Raw genomic sequence first — 20,147 nt, forward strand, 5'->3', positions numbered from 1 at the left:
GATGAAAAGGCTGAATACAGCCTAAAAGTTTAACAGCACTCAAACTTTAGAGTACTTTTACTTAAATTATACCTTAAACCTAACAATTTAACAAAGGAATAACACTTAACTTATACCTAACTCAACTTACAACCTTATCTTAACAGTTTAAGAGAGGAATAACATTTAACAGCATTTAACCTATAAATTAAAATTAGCAACTTAGCAAAGAAAACACTTAGCAGCGTTCCACTTAGCTTATAATTCAATGACTTCACCTTACTACAGGTCTAACTTACATAGATACCTAAGGTGCTCAAAAATCTAAGAAAGCAGCATTTCTCCTTGCTTTGCTATAGCATATGCTCATGTGCATGCACACAGACAATAAACAGTGCCAGCAAGGTGCCTGTGAAAAATTCCCCTCGAAGGTAAGCAAAATACTCACTTTGGATGCCTTTGCACCTCCCCAGCGAGTGAAGGGTTGAGCCTTGAGGAGTGAGGATATTGGCCCAGTATTCGTAATTTTTTTGTCGTTCCTCCAAGTACAAAAATCTTGAGAGTGCACTAGTTCTGACAGGTGTCCCACTTAGAGGGAGATTGCTGGTTGCAGCATGTGGTCAAAGAGAGCTCAAAGGGCCCCATTTTGGACCGCTGTTTATGGGATCACTAGAGTGTGGGCTTTAGTCATAACAATGTTTCATCGTGGTCACAGTTGTGTTGGCACTTTCTTTGAAAGTGTGAGAACAGGGATGTTATGCCATTCAGGCAAGAAAACTAGTTTCTAGTGTGGTTTGTAAGGAAAACTCGAGCTTGTTAGCAGCAGTTCCTGGGAATAGACAGGGTTTTTGATAAGCTTGGAAAAAGCTGAGTCCAGATACTCTTTTTTTCAAGGCCAATGCCTAATGAGCATTTCTCAGATGTCAGTGCAGCCTGAGAGGAGGGGGGAGTGCACCACCACAGTAAGCAAAAAGATTTGCTTAAATTTTTAGTGTCCTTTGCTTTATGTAATGAGTAAGACTGTATTTTCTGCTAATTCAAGTTTGTACATTATTCCACCACTCCCAGATATTTGTTTCAAACTTTTGCCTACATCAGCATTTTACATCAGCATTTCCATGGGAGGTCGAATTATGATAAATCATTACGCACATACAAAACTCCATGAAGCTATTGTAAATTTCCTATATTTTTCATCCTATATGTTGGTACTTTAGTTTAAGAAGAAAATGTGAACATACTTCTCATAAATGTCACTACTTACTTTATTTGAACTAGTTACATTATTTTCAGGTTTTTGTGTGTATTTTCACTGCAGTGAGATAGAGAGTTTTTTATTAATTAGCTAACTCTCCATAATGGAAGCAAAAGTGAGAACAAACCGGATTAATTAAAGGCTTATTGAAGAAGTTGACATTCATTAAAAATAATGGAATAAGTAACCTGTAGTTATGTGAACCTGGTAAGATTTTTTTAAAAATTAATCAAATTTTTACCTTTTGAATATTCATATTCTTTTAAAACTGTATTCTAACAGAGGATTCTTGAACTGGAAAGCTCTCTTGCAAAGTACTTGCAAGATGACAGAAAGCAATCAGAGGAATTAAATACTCTCATAGAGTCTGAAAAAACCCAGCACAATAAGGAAATCAACGATATGGTTGAAAAACACAATAAAGAACTAGAGAATGTGAAACAGCAGCAAGAAAAGCTTTGGACAGAAAAACTTGAAATTTTAAAGCAACAACAAATAACTGAAATAGAAAAAATAAGAGAGAAACAACAACAAGAGATACAAACCATTTTGAAAGAGAAAGAAACAATTTTCTGTGCACACATAGAAGAGATGAATGAAAAAACATTAGAAAAACTTGATGTGAAACAAACAGAATTAGAAGCACTGTCTTCTGAGCTCTCAGAAGCACTAAAAATACGTCATGATTTAGAGCAAGAGCTCTCCGAATTAAATAGTAAAGTGTGTGAAGCTAAGCAAGAATTGAAAGGCAAATTGGAGGAAGAGAGGAAATGGCACAATGAAGTGATTGAAACAATGTTAAAAGAGCATGAAATGTCTATTCAAGGTGTTGAGAAGGTACTCAAAGAGGAACTCAACAAGCTCAAACAATCACTGGAGGAGAAGGACAGACATTTGGAGGAGCTAAAAGCACATGAACGGAAAATGAAGGAATCTGCAGAAAGATCTGAAGCTGAACTTGTCCAAGTGTCTGCAAAGCTAGAGGAGCAAAGAAGTGAAAATATACAGAAAGTAACCACTCTAACAGAGCAGTATGAATGTCAACTGAAGGACCTACAAAGAAAGGCTGATGAGATGAAGAGAAGTCTGACTGAGAAGGAAAATGAAATGGAGCACATGAAGAAGTTACAGAACAAGCAAGTGGAAGAGCTTAAACAGAAACTGTTAGCTGCAGAGGAGAGAGTTAGTGCTTTACAAGGAGAGTATGAAAGTAAACTGAAATGTCAGGAGAAGAAAGTGGAAAAAATGAAACAGAAATCAAAAGATATGCAGGAAACTTTCAAAAATAAACTTGCTGAGCAGGAAGCTAAACTAAAAAAGGAGCTTGAAAACAAGCAGTTGGAATTCAGTCAGAAAGAGAGTGAATTCAATACTAAAATTTTGGAAATGGCACATGCCAGCTCATCTGGAATCAATGATGCAGTTTCAAAACTGGAATCTAATCAGAAAGAGCAACTAGACAGTCTTGCTGAAGACCACATAAGGAAATTAGAAGAAGTAACCCAGAGTTGGGAAAAGAAATTTAATCAGCAGATTGAAGAGCTCAAGGAACAACATGCTATGGAACTGCAAGTGAAAGAGCAGGAAGTTGGAGACCTGAAACAGAAGCTTTTCACATTCAGTGCTGAAAAGGAGGACTCCAGAACAGAAATAATCCAACTGAAGGAAGAACGAGTGAAAAATGAGGAATGCCTGAAGGAGTTGCAAGAACAGCTAAGGCAGTCAGTGGCTAAGGTGGGTGCTTTGTCAGATAAGGAAAGTGACTTGAAAACACAGTTGAAAAAAATGGAAAGTGATCTTAACCAGTCCCTGAAACAGCAGACAGGACTTCAGGAACAACTCAGTGAACAGAAAGCCATTGAAGAGAAGGACAAAGCCACAATTACTGAGCTGGCTGATACAGTGAGAACCCTTGAAGAAAAACTCCAAACTGTGCAATCTTCTCAGTATAAAGATCATGAAAATTATGACAAAAAAATAGAGTCAATTCGGCTAAAAGAAACTGAGTTTAAAAGGTTGTCAGGAGAACTTACAGCCCAGTTAGATGCTTGGAAGAATGCTGAAGCTTCGTTGCAAACTAAAGGCAATGAATTAATTGAAAGATGTAGTGAAAAAATTGGCATAATAACATGTAAAATTGCAGACTGTGAGCGCCAAACTTCAAAGATTAAAGAAGCAATAATAATCAAAACAAGTAAGATAACTGAACTAGAAGCTCAGCTTAGGGAAATAACAGAGCATCATTCTGCTGCTACTACTTCTTTGCAAGAGTCAATTCAAGAACTGCAGAAGAAAGACAATTTAATTATGTCTATGAGAGCTGACATTGCAGGACTTGTAACAGAAAATAAACAATTGCAAAAAGAGGGAGGACATCAGCAGCAAGCAGCATCAGAGAAAGAAACTTGCATAACACAGCTGAGGAAAGAGTTATCTGAAAATATCAATGCTGTCACATCAATGAGGGAAGAACTCCAGGAAAAACAATCTGAAGTGTCTGCTCTCAACAAAACAGTTACTGACCTTAATGTTAGACTTGAAAGCACAGTAAGTTTAACAGAGAAGGAAGCAGCCATATCTCTGTTAAGCAAACAACATCAAGAGGATCGGTTGCAGTTGTTAAATCAAGTGGAAGAGTTATCATCCAGAGTTGAGATGCTGAGTCAAGAAAAAGCATCAGCTCTTGATCAGATAGATCTTTGCAAGGCCCAGTTGTCAGAGTGGAAGATGAAAGCACAAACCAAGTTTACCCAAAATCATGATACTATCAAAGATTTGCAGAGCAAACTTGAATTAAGCAATACTGAAGCCAGTAAGAAAGATGAAGAGCTAAATAAACTGAAGGAACAGCTGGCTAAACAAAGCAGGAATCTTGATAGTTTAAAAAGCGAATTGGAACAAAAGCAAAACAGGAGGGAAAAGGAAGAAAGTGAGTTAACCTCAAAGTTAAAACAACAAGCAGCAAAAATTGCTGAACTAGAAAAAGACATTGCTCAGAGAACCTTAGAAAATGATTCCTTGGTGGAGGAACTTAAAAAGTGTAATGAACAAAGAAACACAGAGAAAAAAGAAATAGCTTGCCAACTCCATCAGGCAGAGAAGGTGGCTTTTGAAAAGGAGAATAGATTTAAGAAGGCTGAAGAAAAAGTGCTTAATCTTGAGAAGCAAATAGATTCACTGAAAGCTGATTTTGAAGCAAAGGAGAAGGAATTTGATCAAATGAAGTCAGTGATACTTAAAAGGAAAGAGGAAGAACTGAAAGAATTAGAAGAGAGACTGAATGCAGAGAACAGCACTAAGCTGGCTGATCTGAAAAAGAAGGCAGAGCAAAAAATAGGTTCTATTAGAAAGCAGTTACTGTCTCAGATGGAAGAAAAGGAACAGCAATTTAAGCAAGATAGGGAAGATCAGTTAAGAAAGTTGGAGCAGAAAGTACAGGAGAGAGAAGCCAAAATTGAGTCCTTAGAAGAAAAACTTAAATCAACAAGAGATTCCACAGAATTAGAGAAGGAGATTCTGGAAAAAGTAGAGAGTGTAAAAGCTGCTGTAGAACAAGAAAAAAATAACTTACTTGAGAGTGTCCAACAGACATACAAAGAGAAAATGCAAGTGTTACAGAAGGACTTAACCGAAAAAGATGCATTATTACAGAAGTATGAGAAAGAACAACGAGAGAGTAATGACTGTCATCTAGAACTGCAAAACAAACAGAAAGAACTCATTAAAAAACTAGAATGTGTTGAGAAGAGCCATCAGGAAGAGCAGGTTAGGACCAAAAGTCTGAGGAAAGAACTTGAGGAGCAAACCAAAAAATATTCATTGTTAGTGGATGAGCATGCTTGTTGTGGCAGTGTTTTAGCAAGCAGTAGGGAAGAATTGAAAGTTAAGGAACAAAAATATCTTGATATGGAGAATATAATTGGAGACTTACAGAAAAAAATGCAGGAAAAAGAGGCAGTCAGTGAGTCTTTAGAACAGAAGATAAAAGAATTAGAAAATAATATAGTGAAGAAAAATGAAGTACTTAAGATTGAGATGGAAGATATTACTTTAAGATATGAAGAAAAGGTAGAATGTCTACAGCAGCAGTTGAGTGAAAAAAATGACCGTCTGAAAGCTTTTGAGGAAAATGCTGAAGAAAAGTCCAGATCTGTTTTGGAGCTGCAGAAGTTACTAGTGGATATGCAGAATCAGCAGAAGGACTTACAGACTAAACTGGAAGAGACTGAAGGGGAGAAACAGAAGCTATGCAAAGAGGTGAATAATCTTCAAAAAGACATACGTACTCTGCGAAAGGAACATCAGCAAGAGCTTGACATAGTAAAGAAGGAGTCATTAGAGGAAATGGAGCAAAAAATCAGGTAAATTCTTTGTTCCTGTCTGTGTTACCACTTCTGTATTTTATCTCTAGCCACTAAAACCTCAAGAATACTTTTCTAAAGCTCAGTTTACAACAAAGAAATAATGACTGATGTTTTTCTTTAATTGTTCTAAATAGACTTAGAGAAACATAAAGAAAAGAGGTTTGACATTTGGCAGAGTAATACCGTTTCTGATCTGTTTCAGTGACAGTGATTTTCAGCATTGCTGAAGCATATAATATAATTCTGTTTTTCTCAAACAGGAAATAAAGCTTATTAAAACTTAGTACTGAGAGTGTTCATGTTCAGTTGATATCAATAGTTGTTCATACATACTGCACAAAATGTGGTGACTGCTTAGCACATTTAATAGTTTCTCAAGCAATTCTAAAAATTCCCTAAAAATTCTTTTTATGGCATAATCTTTTCTTCCAGTTCTTCAACTTCCTCAGCAAAAACTCCATATCTTTGGAGGGGTTCCGTTCTGGGTTGTTTTTAAATGAAACACCTACACCTACCAGGTGAATTAGATAGAAGAGGAAGATAAAGCCTCTGTGAATCTCACAGAATTCATATAATTCAAAACCATCCTCTTCTAAAATAGTTCTCAAGAAATTCCCAGATCTCTTGCCTTGCCTTGTATTTTCACACCCTCTTTAAATGTTATATTTCCTTGCTGTATGTTTTGACCTTTTTTTACAGATGTGAACAAGAAGACATTGAGTTAAAGCACAACTCCACCTTAAAGCAGTTAATAAGAGAATTCAATACTCAGCTGGCTCAAAAAGAGAGAGAATTAGAAACAGCAGTAAAAGAGACCATCAGTAAGTGCAATATTAATATAACTGTAATCAGTAAAGTAGTCAGAGAACTGAATCTTCAGTTATTTCTGTTTTGGGGGAGGGATTTTACCTGTGACTGATAAACACAACATGTGTTCTATGAATGTCTAGAGAACTTAGGGAAATAACTTGTCTTGCTCAGGAAATAACTTAAATATTAATTGTAGTACAATTAGGAAAATGCATATGTAGCTGTTCTGCAGGATGGATCTTTGATTTAGCACTCATTACATCTGCCATGGCATGATAGCCATAGGTACCTATCTTTCTGTCATATGTATAAAAGAAAAGAAAATGAGAGTAAAATTTTGAAGATGAAAGTGCATTGGTAAGTTTCCATTGCAGTGCTACTTTGTCTCCAGTAGTAAAAACTTTAACATTCCAGTGTTGAATATATGGCACTTGGAGAGAAACTTACTCAACCTGTAGAGAAACTTAGATCCATCTGAGAATCAGAATTGTGTTTTCTTAGCTGGATCTTGCAGACTTCATTCACTAACCACTAACAGGTACCAACTGGGTATGATGTCTGATTGTAACACAATGTGATTATAGCTAGAGTACAACATATTTTGTCTTCTCAGTCTTTTGCCACCATAGTGTAACTTTGAGATTAGAAAAGTGAGAAAAAGTTGTGGTTTGATTCCAGTTACTAGAAGTACACCTACAGGTGAGGAGTTTCTGAAGATTGCAAAAGCTTCAGTTACATCTCTAGATAGAATAGGAGATAAAATTAGTTAATAAATATTGGTTGTCATCTTCTAGAAACTAGTTCCAGCACCAGATAGAAAAAATTGCTTCAGGTTACAAACTGCAGACCACAAATTTCATACATGTTAGGATCAAGGGACATAAATAGTAACTGATAGTGTGGAAAAATGAATTTTCCTGGCAAATTTTCCTTATAGTTACTTTAAAGCATTTTTTAAATGTAGCAAGTCCTACACTTACTTTTCCAGAGTAAGTGTGTCATTATAATTTGTATTCCTGAGATTTTTGAATAGAACCAAATTTCCATCAGCAGTTCTGGACTTGTTATCAGTTATGACATAATTTTAAAAAAGCAAAACCAAAACCATGCTTTTTTTAATACTGCCTAACTTTTTTACTTTTTTTTGTAGGTAAAGCCCAGGAGGTAGAAAATGAATTGATAGAAAATCATCACATAGAGACAACACAGTTGCATAAAAAAATTGTTGAAAAAGATGATGATCTAAGAAGAACTGTGAAAAAATATGAAGAAATCCTTGAGGTACCTTTTTGAAAAGTGATGACTATATAAATTTCAAAATTATTCTTTTTCGGTTGCATATCTAGATAGAAAAATTGTAGTTCTTTCTAGTAAAGGTCTTACTGCTAGAATTACACTTGATATGTCTGGTGACCCAGCTTGCAATTAAGAAAATATTTGTTTCTGTAGTTAATGGGCATGAAAGTACATCAGAAATTAAGCCTTAACTTTGATCATTCAATAAAAATTAGATGGCTAGGTCCTTACCTCTTTAAGCAGTTTGTGTGCCAGACTGGAATGAGAAAACAGAGTGACATTTAAACTTTTAGTAGAATTGTGGTGGTGGTGGTGCATTGTTTTTTATAAATACAGTATTTATGGAGCAGTCTCACTCTCTATCGCCTTCCTCTGATGCCCTGCTGAGATTGGTGCCATAGCCCTTAAAGTAAGGTTCTGTTCCATGCAGGGTGCAGTGTGTTTGCATAGTTTTTATGCAAGTAAAGATTCCTTTTTTTTGCTTGTAATGAAGTTTTTCTGCATGATATTTGCAGATAGACATACTTATTCTCTAATAGCCTTTCAACCAGGAGTTACCAGTCAATTTCAGTTTAAGTATACTTCACCAAGGATGCCTCTTGTTTTAGCCAAGTAAATTTTCCCAGTCCTGCCTGTATGTGTTGAAAACATTAAATGGTTTTCAGTGCTAGACTGTACATCATATTAGAATGCAGGCTTTAACTTTGTCAGTCTTAGTCCTCTTTTCACAAATAGTGTAATAAAAGAGACTATTCCATGAATAGAGCCAGGAGTAATAGATGTAAGTGGACTGTTTGTGATCAGTTACCATTTCAAAAATCTATGCACTTAACATTACTGAGTGCTTCATACTAAAAATTTCAAACATCTAAGCAGGCTGGTATGTTTCACTCTGATTTTTTGATCTTCTAGCAGGATGAATAGCATTTGCAGGGGTTTATATTTACAGTCCCCTTCTTTTGTTTCCTAATTTAGAAAAATTGATTGATATTAAAAAAACAAGGTTGTTTTTGGGGGGTTGTGGGGGGGGTTTTGTTTGTTTTTTTTTTTTCTTTTGTTTTTGTGGGGTTTTTTAGTTTTTTGGGAGTTTTGTGTGTGTGTTTTGTTTGTTTGTTTGTTGGTGGTTTTTGTTTTGTTTTGTAGGGTTTTTTTCATAACATAGGTCTAAATTCTGCATTTCTGGAGGATTTAAATTTTTCTTACCTCAGTGTGCAGTGTGTTGCCATTCAGGCCCAGATAGGTATGTGATTTCAAGTCATGCAGGTGTAATTCCTTTGTGTTTTCTGCTCCTTTCATCCTTAATGTCAGAAACAAGTATGATGTAGTCATTGTATGATCCTGAAGATTTAGGCTAATTTGACTTACATGCAATTGGAGGCCATGAACACTGTCTTTTTTTGCATCTCATTGATGATGGCAATGACAGTTACCTGAGACTGAAATAAACTGTAGTTAGATGTTTTAAATTACAGAATACATGGGTATTCTGTATATCTGTCTTTCATAGTTATATGTGGGAGTGTTTTATTTCTGTTATTTTAGGGAATTAAAAAAAATAGTTTTTTTTCCTGAAAGAAATATTGCAAGCATCTCAAAAATTGAGAAATATTTATGTTAAATTGGATGTATATCATGTTCATTGACATATCTGATAGAAATAGGAACATATACATCACTAGATTTAGCCTAAAGTTACCAGTTATCACCTCACTTATACTTGACTTGGCTTATGGTGCGTTTGACAAATTTCATATGATGCAGAAAGTTTGTCTCAAATGGTAAAAAGATGAAGCAAAAATAAAGCCAATTGCAAGAATCAATCTTGCTCATATAACTTTGTTGCTCTGTTGCATTTTCAATATGGTTGATACTAAAAATTGTCTAACTTGGTTTATTTATCCTCGAAGACAAGGAAGAATCATTCCATCTGTTAAACTTAATATGATTTGCTTGTGAAGTGCTCCACTTTCGCTTTATGTGTTGTTTTCTTTTATGAAAACTTTTATCATGTAAGATATCATGAAAGTCTCCCTAGTTAAAGGATTTTTAGATTGGCATAACCTCTAATTAGGGAGCTAAGTATTTTTTCTTGAAATAAACTATATCATTAGAGTAAAATTGAATGCTGTTTTCCAGCTAGTTTATTTTAAGCCTAACTATGAGCTAAAAATAAAATACCTAACTTCAGTTACATATCTTTTCATTTTTTGTAATGCCTTCTAGGAGAGTACAGGATAGGCTTTCTGATTAAGATTTAGGAAACTATAACTTTTTTGAAGTCTTAGTCTATAGCTGTAATTAAATCCGAATATCATGTAGCTTATTTTCAGAGTATGCCAGATGCTATATAGAACAATAAGTTCTTACTGTAAATGCAGATCAGTAGCATGTTGGAACCCCACTTGATTGCTAATAATTTTAAATTCAAAAATAATCTCTCTTCAGGGGTTTATCCAAATATTTGCTCACAGGTATGTCCCTTTTACAAAAGTGTCATTCATCATTTTGAGTTTAATTTCTTTTCAGCCTTTCAACTATCTTTTTTAACTAAGAATGAAGTGCATTCAATTGTGATTTATTAATTAAAACAGTTGTGTACAAATTGTAAAATTTTAGATTCTTGGTGGACAAAAAAAGTAAAAAAAAAAATGCAAAAGCCAAAACAACAACCATCACTATCCCTTAATACGCCAGGTATTGAGAATTTTTAAACTGGGGAGTATAACCTTCTATAAAAAAAGAAAAAAAAGTTTCTTAGAAATTATTAATTGTTGATGCACTTCTGAGGGCATAGAAAAATCATGGGAGTGAATAGAAGTTAACATTGTTTGGAGGTCATGCTTTGAGGCTGTAAAAATTGCTCAGATACTGCATCATATTGCTCAGATACTGCATTGTACCCATTATTTGTGGGTAGATTTGCTTAATTTCTTTTTGGTGATGCATTCTGGACTGAGGAGCTGCAGGGGAAAGGTGTTTTATTCTTAACTCATGTGCAAGGAACATCTTAAAAATTGGTCTTGGAGGGAAGTATTTCTTTTATTAGTAATGGCATACCGTAAGTCTTTTAAGCCTAGATCAGCTTTCTAGTCCTACACTTATTTTTCCAGAGAATATTCTTTATCATTATAATTTACACTCCTGAGATTTTTGAATAGAACAAAATTTCCATCAGCAGTTCTGGACTTGTTACCAGTTAATTAATTGTACTAATTTGACTTGAAGTACTACTGTGTTAGTAAAGCCATCAACTGACTGATGGCCATGTACGGTTAGCATGAGTGAAACTAGAGTTTTAGTTTTGTTCAGCAATGGAGACATGCACTAGGAATTGGAGTGCTGTTTTATAAGGTCCCTAACATATTCTCTCACAAAAAGGCCAGAGGGGACACAAGTTTTAAAAATACTTGTTTTTACAAAGTGCCATATAGATGGATTAACTTCCTAGGATTTAGGTCATTGTATTTTTCTCCTATACAGGAAGAGGTCATTTCCTCCCTACCATTCTTGTTACCGCTTCTTTCCTCTACAGTGAATACTGCCTTCCAAACCCTTCAGAGTGGGAAATTGTTGGTCATTGTTTTGGAAAATGCGCTTAAAACTGCTTTCATAGCATCTTTGTGAGAGTGGCTGAGGAAAAGATTTAGGTCCTTGTCACTTTCATAATATAGAAATTAATTTTATGTTGTCATCTACTCCTTCCATGAAGGTAATGACCTTCATGCACTTTCTGGATTATACTTGAATGCTGTTTTAATGCCCAAGAGAAACAGATCTTTTTTGGAATTTAAAGAATGTAACTGTAATCCTAGCTATGTAATCTTTATTGTTGGAGGCCTACAAAATCTTGTTAAGCACCAGTTCTTTCTCTTGGTCATTTCTGTAGGAGTCTGGTGTAACTAGCCTTTACACAAATATCAAGCATATCCTTTCTGTGTATAGTATAACATTTGTTGATTGTTTTATGTTCACCATAGTTAAAGTTTTGAATAGGTAAATGATTCATTGTATAAGTAATTTTTTGCCTGTATTTTGAAGTCTCGTGAAGAAGAGATGACAGCAAAAGTTCATGAGTTGCAGGCACAGCTGGAAGATTTGCAGAAGGAATACAAACAAAGGATTGCGGAAGAGGAACATTGCAACAGTGAAAAAGTGAGCTGGCACCGACATTTGTTTTTATATCTCTAAGTGTGAAATTCTTGGTCCATGGGAAATTCTGTAGTTTATTACTAATTGGACTTTATTTATGTATCTGGCCTTCACTTTCCCATACAAAAGGAATCTCTTTAGAAACTGCAATATTTGGTGCTACCTTTTTGGTTGGTATGTTGAAAAGTGCAGTTCTGTTGTTATTATTAAGGTTGAGTTTTTTTGTCCTCTACATGTGTTTATGTTGGTTTTACTGGAAGCCCTTTAGAAGGAAAGAAAATCCCATTAAGTCATTTTTAGAGTGATTTTTTAAAAATTCGCATTTCAGAGGTGTCTGAAGTAGTTCCTTGAATGTATCAATTACTGGTATAGAGGCCTTCATTGAAAGAAGACTGCCTTCATTCTTTTGTCTTTCCGAGATTACATTTTAATTTGAAGAATTCTTTGGTGAAAATACTAATAGCTGTTATTATACTGAGGAGATAAAAAGTGTACAAGTTGTTGAGTGATTGATGAGAATTCATATTGACCTTACTTTTAATATTTTCATTTTTACAACAGGTAGCCCTGGGAGAGAGTAAATTTATATATTTGACATTAGAAACCGAAAGTACAAATTATCTCACTGACCTAGTGTTTGTTACTTCTGCCTTGCACTTGTGTACAAAACCCTTTATATTATTTTTCCATGGTATGAGTTGTTTTCATAATAGGAAAAGCAGAAATCTAAGACTGCCTTGTATTCTTAATTAAACCTTGTTCACCTACTGATAGTCTTACATAATCTTATTATCTAGAGGAAGATTCTTAAAGAGACTCCTAACTTCTAAAACATGATTATGAAAAGTCTGAAGAGTACTTATTCTTTAGGACTTCTTTGTTAACTGTTTCACTCCTAGTTTGTTATAGCAGTCTGCTATAAATATAGGCAGTCATTACATATTGTATTATACATTCATCTTCTGGATTACTGATGTGACAGTTATATCAAATTTATATACTGGTATTGGTATGTATTTCATGTATTCAGCTCAGAAGCATTGCACCCAACAAGGAGTAAATCCAGCAAAAATTCCAGGAGGCCTCCATGGATGAATGGGAGCTGCTGACCTGCTGGGCAAACTCAGAATAAAAAAAAAAAAAAGCTTTTAGGAAGTGGAAATGAAGACAGGTGGCCTGAGAGTAATACAGGGAAATTGTACAGGAAGCTAGGGACAAAGTAAGTTAGGGAAGCCAAAGCCCAGTTAGAATTGTTGTAGCCAGGGAAAGTAAGGCAAACAGGAAGAGCTTCTATATGTATGTTGTAAACAACTGAAAGACTAGGGATAATGTGGGCCCTCTTTGTAAGAAAATGGGAAACCTGGCTGCCCTGGACAAAGAGTAGGCTGGGGTTCTCAACAGCTTCTATGCCTCTGTCTTCCATGGCAAGTACTCCAGCCACACCATCCAAGTCAAGAAAGGCAGCTGCAGGGACTGGGAGGATGAAGACCCTGAGTCCACTTGTCATGGTTTGACACTGGCCTAATGTGAGGCAGCCATTAAAGCTGCTCACTCACCCTCCCCTACCACAGCTGGGCAGAGGAGAAAAAAAAATTAGTGGAGTTTAGATGAGGACCAGGAGAAAACACTCTAAGGGCAAAACAGGCTCAACTTAGACTTACTAAGTGAATTTATTACTAACAAAATCAGAAGAAGATAATGAGAAGTAAAATAAGCCCTTAAAAACACCTTTTCTTCCCCCAGCCCCTCCCTCCTTCCCAGTGACACACAGGGAGATGGGATGAGAGTTTTGGTCAGTTTGTCACCTGAAGTTTTGTTCTGCTGCTCAGGGAGAGGAGTCCATCTGTGCTCTCTGAGGGGTACCTTCCCATGGGAGACAGTTCTCTGTGAACTTCTCCAACCTGGTTTCAATCTTATGAGCAGCAGTTCTCCCAAAACTGCTGCAATGTGAGACCTTCCCATGAGCACACACTCCTCCCAAAACTGGTGCAGTGTAGGTCACTCTTCCACGGGGTGCCGTCCTCCAAGGACAGGCTGCTCCAGCCTGGATGCAGGGGCCAACTCTCTCCACCGGGTCTCCCACTGGATCACAGCCTCCTTCAGGGCATCTACCCACTCCAGTGTGAGCACCTCCCCCATGGGGCGCAGGCGGATCTCTACACCCCCTATGGACCCCCATGGGCTGCAGGGGCACGGCTGCTTCAATATGGTCTTTACCACAGCCTGCAGAGGAATCTCAGCTCTGGTGCTTGGAGCCCCTCCTTCTCCACTGACCTTGGTGTCTCCATGTTGTTTCCCTCACATGTCCTCACCTCCTCCTCTTCTCTGCTGGAATTAAAACTGCACCACCACTTTGTTCTGATTTTCTTCTTAAATATGTTATCACAGGGGCGTTACCATTATCTCTAATTGGCCCAGCCTTGGCATGTCCATCTTCAGAGCCATCAGAGATTGGCTCTGCTGGACATGGTGGAAACTTCTAGCAGCTTCTCACAGAAGGCACCTCTGTGGCCCCACCACTACAAAAAACCAGGCCGAGCCAAACCAACACATCACTGTAGGATAGGATCAGGTTCAAGACCATCTAAGGAACCTGAATATGCACAAGTCCATGGGACCCAATGAGGTTCGTGCGTGGGTTCTGAGGGAACTGGAGATGAAGTTGCTGAGCAACTGTCCATCATTTTTGAAAAATTGTGTCAGTTGGGTAAGTCCCTGATGACTGGAAAAAGAGAAATATAACCCCAATTTTTAAAAAGGGGAAGCTGGAATATCAGTGAAACTACGGACCAGTCAGTCTCACCTCTGTGCTAGGCAAGATCACAGAAGAGATTCTACTGGAAACTATGTAAAGGCACATAGGAAAAAAAGAAAAAAGAGGTGACTGGTAACAGCCAAAATGGCTTTACAAGGGGAGATCACAATTTTAGTGATCTTCTCTGATGGAGCTGCAGCATTGGTGGACAGGAGCAGAGCAACTGACATTGTCTACCAGGACTAAATGCAAAGCATTTTACTCTTCTGCATGACATCCTTGTCTCCAGATTGGAGAGACAGGGATTTGATGGATGGACCATCATCTGGATACAGAACTGGCTGGATGGCCACACGCACAGAGTTTGGGTTAATGGCTCATTGTCCACATGGAGAAGAGTTACATGGAGAGGTTGCATCAGTGGTAGAGTAGCATAATCACCTCTTTTGACTGATGATGCTGTGTTTGATGCAGTCATGGGGTCAGTATTAGCTGGGGCTGATACTATTCAATATCTTTGTCAGTGACATAGACAGTGAAACCTGTCAGTGCTGAGTGCACCCTCAGCAAATTTGTTGAAAACACCAAGCTCTGTGGTGGTGCAGTCAACACAATGGAGGGAAAGGGTAGTGCCATCCTGAGCGATCTCAATAGGCTTGAGATGTGGGCTGAAGCAAACCTGATGAAGTTCCACAAAGCAAGGTGCAAAGTCCTACATCTGGGTCACTGCAACCCCAGACACACCGATGGGTTGGGCAGAGAAGTGACTGAGAGCAACCCTGGTAAGAAAAACCTGGGAGTTACAGGTGATGAAAAACTCTACATGAGCCAGCTGTGTGTGCTCACAGCTGAGAAAGCCAATCAAGTCCTGGGCTGCATCACAAGGAGCGTAGCCAGGAGGTCCCCTTGGAGCACTGTGAACAATTTTAGTATCCCCAGCATAAGAAGGACATGGAACTGTTGGAGCAAGTCCAGAGGAGGACCATGAAGTTTGTAAGAGGACTGGAGCACCTTCCCTGTGAACACAGACCGAGAAAGCTGAGGCTGTTCAGCCTGGAGAAGAGGCAAACTTCCAGTATCTGAAGGAGGCCTACAGGGAAGCTGAAAAGGGACTTTTTATCAGGAACTGTAGTGAAAGGACAAGGAATAAAGGGTGCAACTTGAAAGAGGGGATATTTAGAGTAGATGTTAGGAAGGAATTTTTGAGGGTGGTGAGACTGAACAGGTTACGCAGGGATGTTGTGGATGCCCCAACCCTGACAGTGTTCAATGTCAGGTTTTATAAGGCCTTTAGCAACCTGGTGTACTGGGAGGTGTCCCTGCCCATGGCAAGGAGTGTTGAGACTAGATGATCTTTAAGATCCATTCTAACCTGTTAGCATTCTATGATTCCTCAGTTGTTCCCAGAATTGTATCAGACAGATGGGCAATGACCTGTAAAGTATTTGAATATTGCCAATACTAAATGTCTAAAAGTGAATATGTTTACAATTAACAAAATGAACATTTAATTTTGCCTGTGTCTGGAATGTTGTCCACAGCTCCTTGGAGTTTCCATGGCAGACTTTGGAGAAACACAGAGGAGTTCTCTAGTGTATAATTGGGTACAAACCAGTTCAGAGAACTCCATCACTGATAAACAGTTTAGTTTTAAAGGATAAAGATGGTTTCATTTGTGGGGGAAGATGAGCAGGTTGTGTAGTAGCGCCGGTACTTAGATACAGTTAAAGCATGCAGGTTCAAAGTAGTTGCAGAATGAGAATGCAGGTTTGTTGTTTGTTTTTTTCCCCGAGTGTATATATGTGATTTCTCTAGAATATAGGCATCAGACTTTTTTGAGTAATTTTGAGAATTCCAACTAAATTCAAATTTAGCAAATTGCTCACCAGATTTCTTTTGCATAGCTGATTCAACTAAATGTACGATTCACAATGGTGATTTCATCTCAAAACAATGGAATTATTCTAATAGATTGTGCTGTGGAATTTGCACATAATTCCTGGTATATCTTCTGATCCAAAAAGCTCAAATATTTAGAGTAATGTAAGTGAGCTTTCAGTTTCTGTTTTATCAGTATTTCAGGATTTAATTCTTACTCTGACACAATCTGTTCTGGGGTTGACAAGTAGTTTTCTTTTGTCCTACTTAGAAATTGAGTTGTTTTTAATTTTTACTCCTGTCTCAGTTTGTGTTTTGCCTGTGCTTGGTATGTTTGTAGGAAACTAATTTTGCTTTAACCTGGTTCAATAGTACATATTTGCAACAGCTACAATAGCGTATATAGGCAGCATTACAGAGCTATATGAGAAAATTAGACAGGGCCTGTGGAACTTGTCAAATACCTGACAAAACTGTATAAATCCACATCTGGATTTTACAGTGCATTCAAATTAATTATATTTGCATTATATAAATTATATTTTGTATTTTTTGTCTCACTTGATTTCTTTTTTATTTTGTTGCTTTGCAACATTTTGGAGTTTTTGGGGGTTTTTTTTACCCTTCAGCACTAGTAGTTAAACAGTTTGAAGTCTTCCGTTGACTGGATGCAACTTTTTGTGGGCAACGTATTTTGTCTAAGATCAGGGACTCCCAAATCACAGAAGTTTTTCATAAAACTTTCTGTGCTGCTGCTTGTCAGCCTAGACTAAACATTACACATAACATACCCACTTTGACATGAAGTGTACCCTAGATATTGGAACAGTACTTGTCTGATTTTGATAAAAAATTGACAAATACTAACAACCTTAAGTACTAATGTTTGGACGTAAAAATATCAGAAAATGTCTCTCCATATCAGAAAATAAATGTCTGATTGAGGTTTTCAGAAGCAAGAATTTAACTTAGAAGTTTGAGATCCTTAGAGGAACGATTTTGCCCTATTTTCTGTCTGTAGGAGACCCCACAGATTTTTATCAATCTGAGACAGGGAATAAATCTCCTTTTCCACACAATTGCAAAGGTGCTTGGGAAGAAAAAATTAATATTGACCCTGAGATCAGCTGAGTTGGTTAAAGCATGATGCTAATTATGCCAGAGTCACAGGTTTAATCCCTGCATGGGCCATTCACTTTAAAATCTGGACTCTGCTCCTTGTGGCTCCCTTCCAACTTAAAATATTCTGTGATTCTGTGAATACGTACCATTTCTGTAGTAAGGTTTAGCCTACCTTAAAAAAAAATTCGCACATAAATTATTTGGTGTTGAAATGCTTGTGCAGCCTTGAGTTACATCCATGACTACTGAAGCATTATTTTCCTTAGGAGTTGAAACACTGAAAGATAGAAATTTCAGCTTAGACTTTTTTCTGTACTTTATAAACATCTTTGCAAGATGTAGAGCTCATGAAGCTCTTAACTGAAGCTATTTTCAGGTATATGTTCACATTTCCGAATGTGACTTGAAGAATTAAGGAAAAACATAAAATATTCTGAATAGTATTAATTGTAGTTAGGGCATCCTGTGATGTATTTCATACTCATTCAATTATTATTCATCTCCAATATGCATTTCATAAACGTTTGGAAACACTAGCTTCTTTAAGTTACATTTATGATGATTGTCTTACAGAATCAAATGAGATAATTTAAATATCAGCTTTATGTATTGTCAATACAAATAACTTAAACTATTTATAAGACTAGTTGTTATTATTGGGTAATTTCAATTTTTGTCATCCTCAATTAATACACTGTATAAGAACTCAATTATTGATATTTCTTTCTCCAGTGCTTGATATAGTCAGTATTTTTCATACATTTTAATCTAAATTTTTATTGTTGTTACAGGTCACAATAACAGAACTAAAGGTACGTCTTACACGTTATTTTTCTCTCTAATACTTTCGTTGTGGGGCAGTTTTAAAGCTGAAATACTGCTTATAAGTTTGTGTGTGTTAAAAGGAGAAATAGGTTTATTGCAAAGGTACCTATGATGTATTTTCAGCAATTTCCAGACGTGACTGTCTTTTCAGGCACAACTTGCACAGAAGACAACACTAGTCAATGATTCAAAACTGAAGGAGCAGGAATTGAAAGAGCAGGTAAGGGTCACGTTGAATGAGTAAGAAGTATTCTTGTTTGATACTTGGAGTTTGCAGTATTAAAAGGTTTGTTCTTTTCAAGTGATGATGTGGTACATCTCCATACAAGGTACTATGAATATAATAGACAAAAAAATAGTTTTCACTCATACTTGCTCTCAGAAGATCTGCGTCCTTTTCAAAGTATTCCTCTATCCCCTGAGAATAAAAACACCACATGCTTGTGATACTGGTTAGCAAAGAATTGCACAGTGAAAAAGGGAACAGTGCACTTTATGAAATTCTTGAATTTTTTTTTCAAAATGAAACCTTTTTTTGGTGTTTAAGTATAATTTTTGTTGTAAGCTCTTTTATCTACAAAAAAGATGCATATGCTTATATATAAAATGAATACATGAATATATAATATATGCATAACATCTGCTATATATATTTTTATGTGTATATGCAGATGTACAACATTTGGACAGTCTTTAATAACACAGTTTTTAATGTTTTCCTTCCTTAAAAAGCAAATGTATTTTGCTTTTATAAGAGATGATATGTAGCTGGAAACTGTTTCAGTTATGCTTCTTTTAGCTGCTGTTTAGGTTTAACACTGTTTATCATGTCAACTGTTTTCTGTTTAGATTCATGTACTGGAAGACCGGCTGAAACATTATGAGAAAAATATGTATGTCACATCAGCTGGAACACCATATAGAGGTAAGTACTCAGTTTTCATCACAAATAAGTTTTTTGTTTGTTAGAAAGATACAGTTTGGTCTAGAAAATAAAACGTCAGTTTTTTTTAAAACACATAATGCACTTGTGACATCCTTGTTTTCTCTTGTCTATTATAATAGAGTTTTATGTCATCCGATAAAAAGAGCTCTGTATCAGAGTTCTTAAGTTCTCTTCAGTACAGGACCCAAGAAGGTCCTGTAGACAGGGGCACAGATGGGCACACCTACAGCAGGGCACAGGTGGGGACAGAAGGTCCCAGGCTGAGCTGGGACACATCCCTTGGGCCCTTGGCAGGAGATGGTGGGGGTCCCAGGAGGCTGGTCCCAGCTACCCAAGGCCTGTGAGCAGCCCCAGAACCCAGGCAGAAGTAGACTTGTGCTGTTCATGTGCTGTCCTTTAGACACTGGTGGTTGGACACTTTGGAGATAGAGTATGTGCTTATGGACCTTCTCTCTGGTGGTATACTGTTCCTCTCAGACTCTTTTAATGTAAGATTAATTAAGAAAAATGCACAGGGAAATGAACAGGTATTGCTCACCTCCAAAAGATTTGCAGCTGTTTAGTTGAGGAGTATGTACTGCATGAGACAGAGGGCTCAAGCATTGAGCCTTGCTAATGTTAGAGATGTGGGGCTTTGCCATCCTGTGCAGACCCATCTTAGCTGGATGAACTCAGAAGACTTTCAAAAATCACATCACACTTGCTTTTTGCAAATTTGTGCAAATGGTTAAATTATCTCAGGATGATCTGCATCTCTCATCCCCTCAG

General features: G+C 36.9%; 1 protein-coding gene across 9 annotated transcripts in view; it reads left to right on the forward strand.

Annotated features, from left to right (window-relative positions):
• Nucleotides 1-20,147, forward strand: part of GOLGA4 (golgin A4) — a 77,250-nt gene that overhangs the window by 49,093 nt on the left and 8,010 nt on the right. For all 9 annotated transcript variants that reach the window (XM_077179243.1, XM_054646336.2, XM_054646357.2 and 6 more), the window contains 7 exons: nt 1,517-5,595; nt 6,298-6,419; nt 7,559-7,689; nt 11,743-11,856; nt 18,400-18,420; nt 18,585-18,653; nt 19,283-19,358. In XM_077179243.1, the coding sequence (XP_077035358.1) occupies nt 1,517-5,595; nt 6,298-6,419; nt 7,559-7,689; nt 11,743-11,856; nt 18,400-18,420; nt 18,585-18,653; nt 19,283-19,358 (4,612 nt within the window). The remainder of the gene's footprint in view (nt 1-1,516; nt 5,596-6,297; nt 6,420-7,558; nt 7,690-11,742; nt 11,857-18,399; nt 18,421-18,584; nt 18,654-19,282; nt 19,359-20,147) is intronic.

The sequence above is a fragment of the Agelaius phoeniceus genome, chromosome 1 (genome assembly GCF_051311805.1).
Source record: "Agelaius phoeniceus isolate bAgePho1 chromosome 1, bAgePho1.hap1, whole genome shotgun sequence".
NCBI lineage: Eukaryota > Metazoa > Chordata > Aves > Passeriformes > Icteridae > Agelaius > Agelaius phoeniceus.